The sequence below is a fragment of the Arabidopsis lyrata genome (assembly GCF_000004255.2).
Source record: "Arabidopsis lyrata subsp. lyrata unplaced genomic scaffold ARALYscaffold_84, whole genome shotgun sequence".
Taxonomy (NCBI): domain Eukaryota; kingdom Viridiplantae; phylum Streptophyta; class Magnoliopsida; order Brassicales; family Brassicaceae; genus Arabidopsis; species Arabidopsis lyrata.
Genome location: NW_003302491.1, coordinates 41,269 through 44,063, shown reverse-complemented (window position 1 = coordinate 44,063; position 2,795 = coordinate 41,269). Strand labels below are relative to the sequence as shown.

General features: G+C 37.7%; 1 protein-coding gene across 1 annotated transcript; it reads left to right on the top strand.

Annotated features, from left to right (window-relative positions):
* Window positions 1-1,950: 1,950 nt before the first annotated feature.
* LOC9299007 (tropinone reductase homolog At2g29260, chloroplastic) lies at window positions 1,951-2,685 on the top strand. Its single transcript, XM_021018201.1, has 3 exons — window positions 1,951-2,246; window positions 2,343-2,550; window positions 2,659-2,685. The coding sequence occupies exons 1-3, from the start codon at window positions 1,990-1,992 to the stop codon at window positions 2,683-2,685; spliced, it is 492 nt and encodes a 163-aa protein (XP_020873860.1). The 5' UTR covers window positions 1,951-1,989.
* Window positions 2,686-2,795: the final 110 nt, after the last annotated feature.

Here is a 2,795-nt window from a genome sequence, read left to right as displayed (position 1 = left end):
AAGAGGAAAGGTCAGCCCGCAACCCTTGAAATAAATCTCATACACACAGAAGTAACCATCGCGATGGTTCTCTGGAGATTCTGTGGGGGAAGCTATTTGAGCTTCCGCCATAATTTCCGGCGGAATCCGGCAAAGCTCTCTCAATTGCTCGAGGGATTGAAGAGTACAAGTGGACCTAAAGTGCGGACCGGCAATATCACCAGGGCGGGTGCACTCATCGTTACTAGAACGCCTCTCGTCGAAAGACGGAGACTCGGGTCTATCGGAATCGGAAGTCATTGGGAAGAAAGAGAAATTCAAGATCCGGCGAAGAAGGGTTTTGGTGAAGGAACGAAGAGAGAGGTTTTGATTAAAGTACAAAAGTAAAAGAAGAGAGTAATGGTGAAAAGAAGTTACCTCAAGCTAATGATGAAACCGCCTCGGAAGTCGTGTGGGAAGTGGGAAGGTTTTTCCCGTTTTAATAGTAATTAATCAATATACGGTCATAATGATGACAGATGTCACTCGGCTAAAAATGGCTAGTACCGAAATTAAAGGAGTGATGAGATTTTCGGCGGGAAATCAGAAAGATTCTCGAGCGCAATCTTTGGCCACTTGAGCATTTAAAGTCCTCCGAATTGAAATAGCACTTCGAAGAACTTGGGGGGCTAATTGTTGGTGTCGGATCCCGCACCAGAAGTACGAGACCAACCAAAGATTGCCACGTAGTCAAGCGGGTGGCCCATAAAGGATGAAGCCCATTGGGCCCATGAACCGAGGGGACGGTCGAAGTGGTTGTCACCACTTCGAGAGTCCGAAGTGACTGCACTGTGTCACGAGTTCGGTGTAGAAGACACGGGTAAGTCGGTTCAAAGACATTTGGGCCAGAAGAGGCGAAGCCCATGAAGATCAGAGTCAACTCAAATTCAAACGTTGAGCATTAAAGCCGAAGAATCAAAACGGACACATTTAAGAAGAAATAATTGTACTTAATTACTCATTTTAAATGTCGTTTAGCTATGTATAAATATAAAGGCCAATGGCCATGTAAAGGGGATCTTCCTAAAAAGAGAGAAATAATATAGCAATTTTCATATCAGTTTACAAGTTTTTACGCATTCATTTTTGTCCCTCAAGAATTATCTTTCCCACTTAACAAAATACTTGAGTGTGTGAATCCGACTTCCACACCACATACCTAAAATGTTTAGACAATGATTATAAGTCATATTATAAATAGGATCAAAATGAATCAAAATTCGAATGAGCATGATGCTTAACCTAACAAACATCCAAATTTAAAAGTTTGTATACGGTTTAATTCTGTTTTTAGTTCAATGGTTTAATTTTACTGGAAATTTTAAATTTTAAACTTTTAAAATTTTTAAAATATTATAATTGATATATTTAAAATTCATAGATTTTTTAGAATATTATGAATATTTGAACGTATAAAAAATAAAATAACACGAGACAGATTATAATGCGAGTCGGAGTTATATGGCGGGACGGGTTTGAATCAATATTAATAAAAATTTAAAATATCATTAATCCGCTACAATGCAGGTTAAATCCTCATTTATTATTTTTTAACACCACCAATATTAGATATATCGAATCAGTCTGATTTAGATAAGATTGTATATAAAAAAAATTGTGGTCTGGCATATGGTATACCATTACTTAATAACAATTGTAAGCTATAAAATATATAATATTAATTTATAGAGGTTTTACTATAAATATCTTATAAAATGATATAATTTACAAACTTTTATATATAATATATAATCATTAAATTTTAAGAAGATATCGTAAAGAAAAAAAGAGGTCCCACGGATTAAAAATGTAGTTCTAAAATAAATGTTGACTTGTTGAGCGTCTACCTGACTACCTCTATGAAACGTTGCATAAAAAAACAAAAAAAACATAATGGTGAACACTTGGTAAGTGATGAATAAAAAAAAAAAAAAAAAAAGAACACTTGGTAAGCTGAAACATAAGCCATCAATGGTGGTGCTTGACATGGCTTCTCACTTGTACATAAATCCACCTCAAAACCTTCACTTTCTTCCTTCTTCTTCTTCTTCTTCCCTTAAACCTCACTTATACCTCTCTTTCAAACGCATAAACCCACAACCCAAATCCTCATCCTCCTCCGTCTTCGTCCCTTGCGCATCACAGAGCTCCATTGCCATTACTTCCAACGAAAGATGGTCTCTCAATGGATTGTCTGCTCTTGTCACCGGCGGCACTCGCGGAATCGGGTTTGTCCCTCTTCACATCTTTCCAATTTCAAAAAGTATGAGCCTTTATCAAACGCAAATTCTCAGACTAGTGTGTGTTACTGTTTAAGTAAACAGGCGTGCGATTGTGGAGGAATTGGCTGGTCTTGGAGCAAAGGTTCACACTTGCGCTCGAAATGAGAACGAGCTGGAGAATTGTTTGAGTGATTGGAACCGTTATGGTCTCAGAGTTGCGGGATCCGTCTGCGATGTCTCTGATCAATCTCAGAGAGAGGATTTGATGGAGACTGTATCATCTGTCTTTGACGGGAAGCTTCATATCCTTGTAAGGGTTAATGCACATAAAGTGTTCGTTGGTTTGTCTGTGAGAACAATTGTAGAAAATAACTTTCTTTCTTGTGTAATCTTGTCTTTAAATTTTGATGCTTTTTAGGTAAACAATGTTGGGACGAACTATTAGGAAACCGAATGGTAGAGTTTACGGCTGGAGAATTTTCGACTCTCAATGTCGACGAAATTTCGGAATCGGTTTTCCAATTTAATGTCAGCTTGCTTATCCGTTACTAGAGC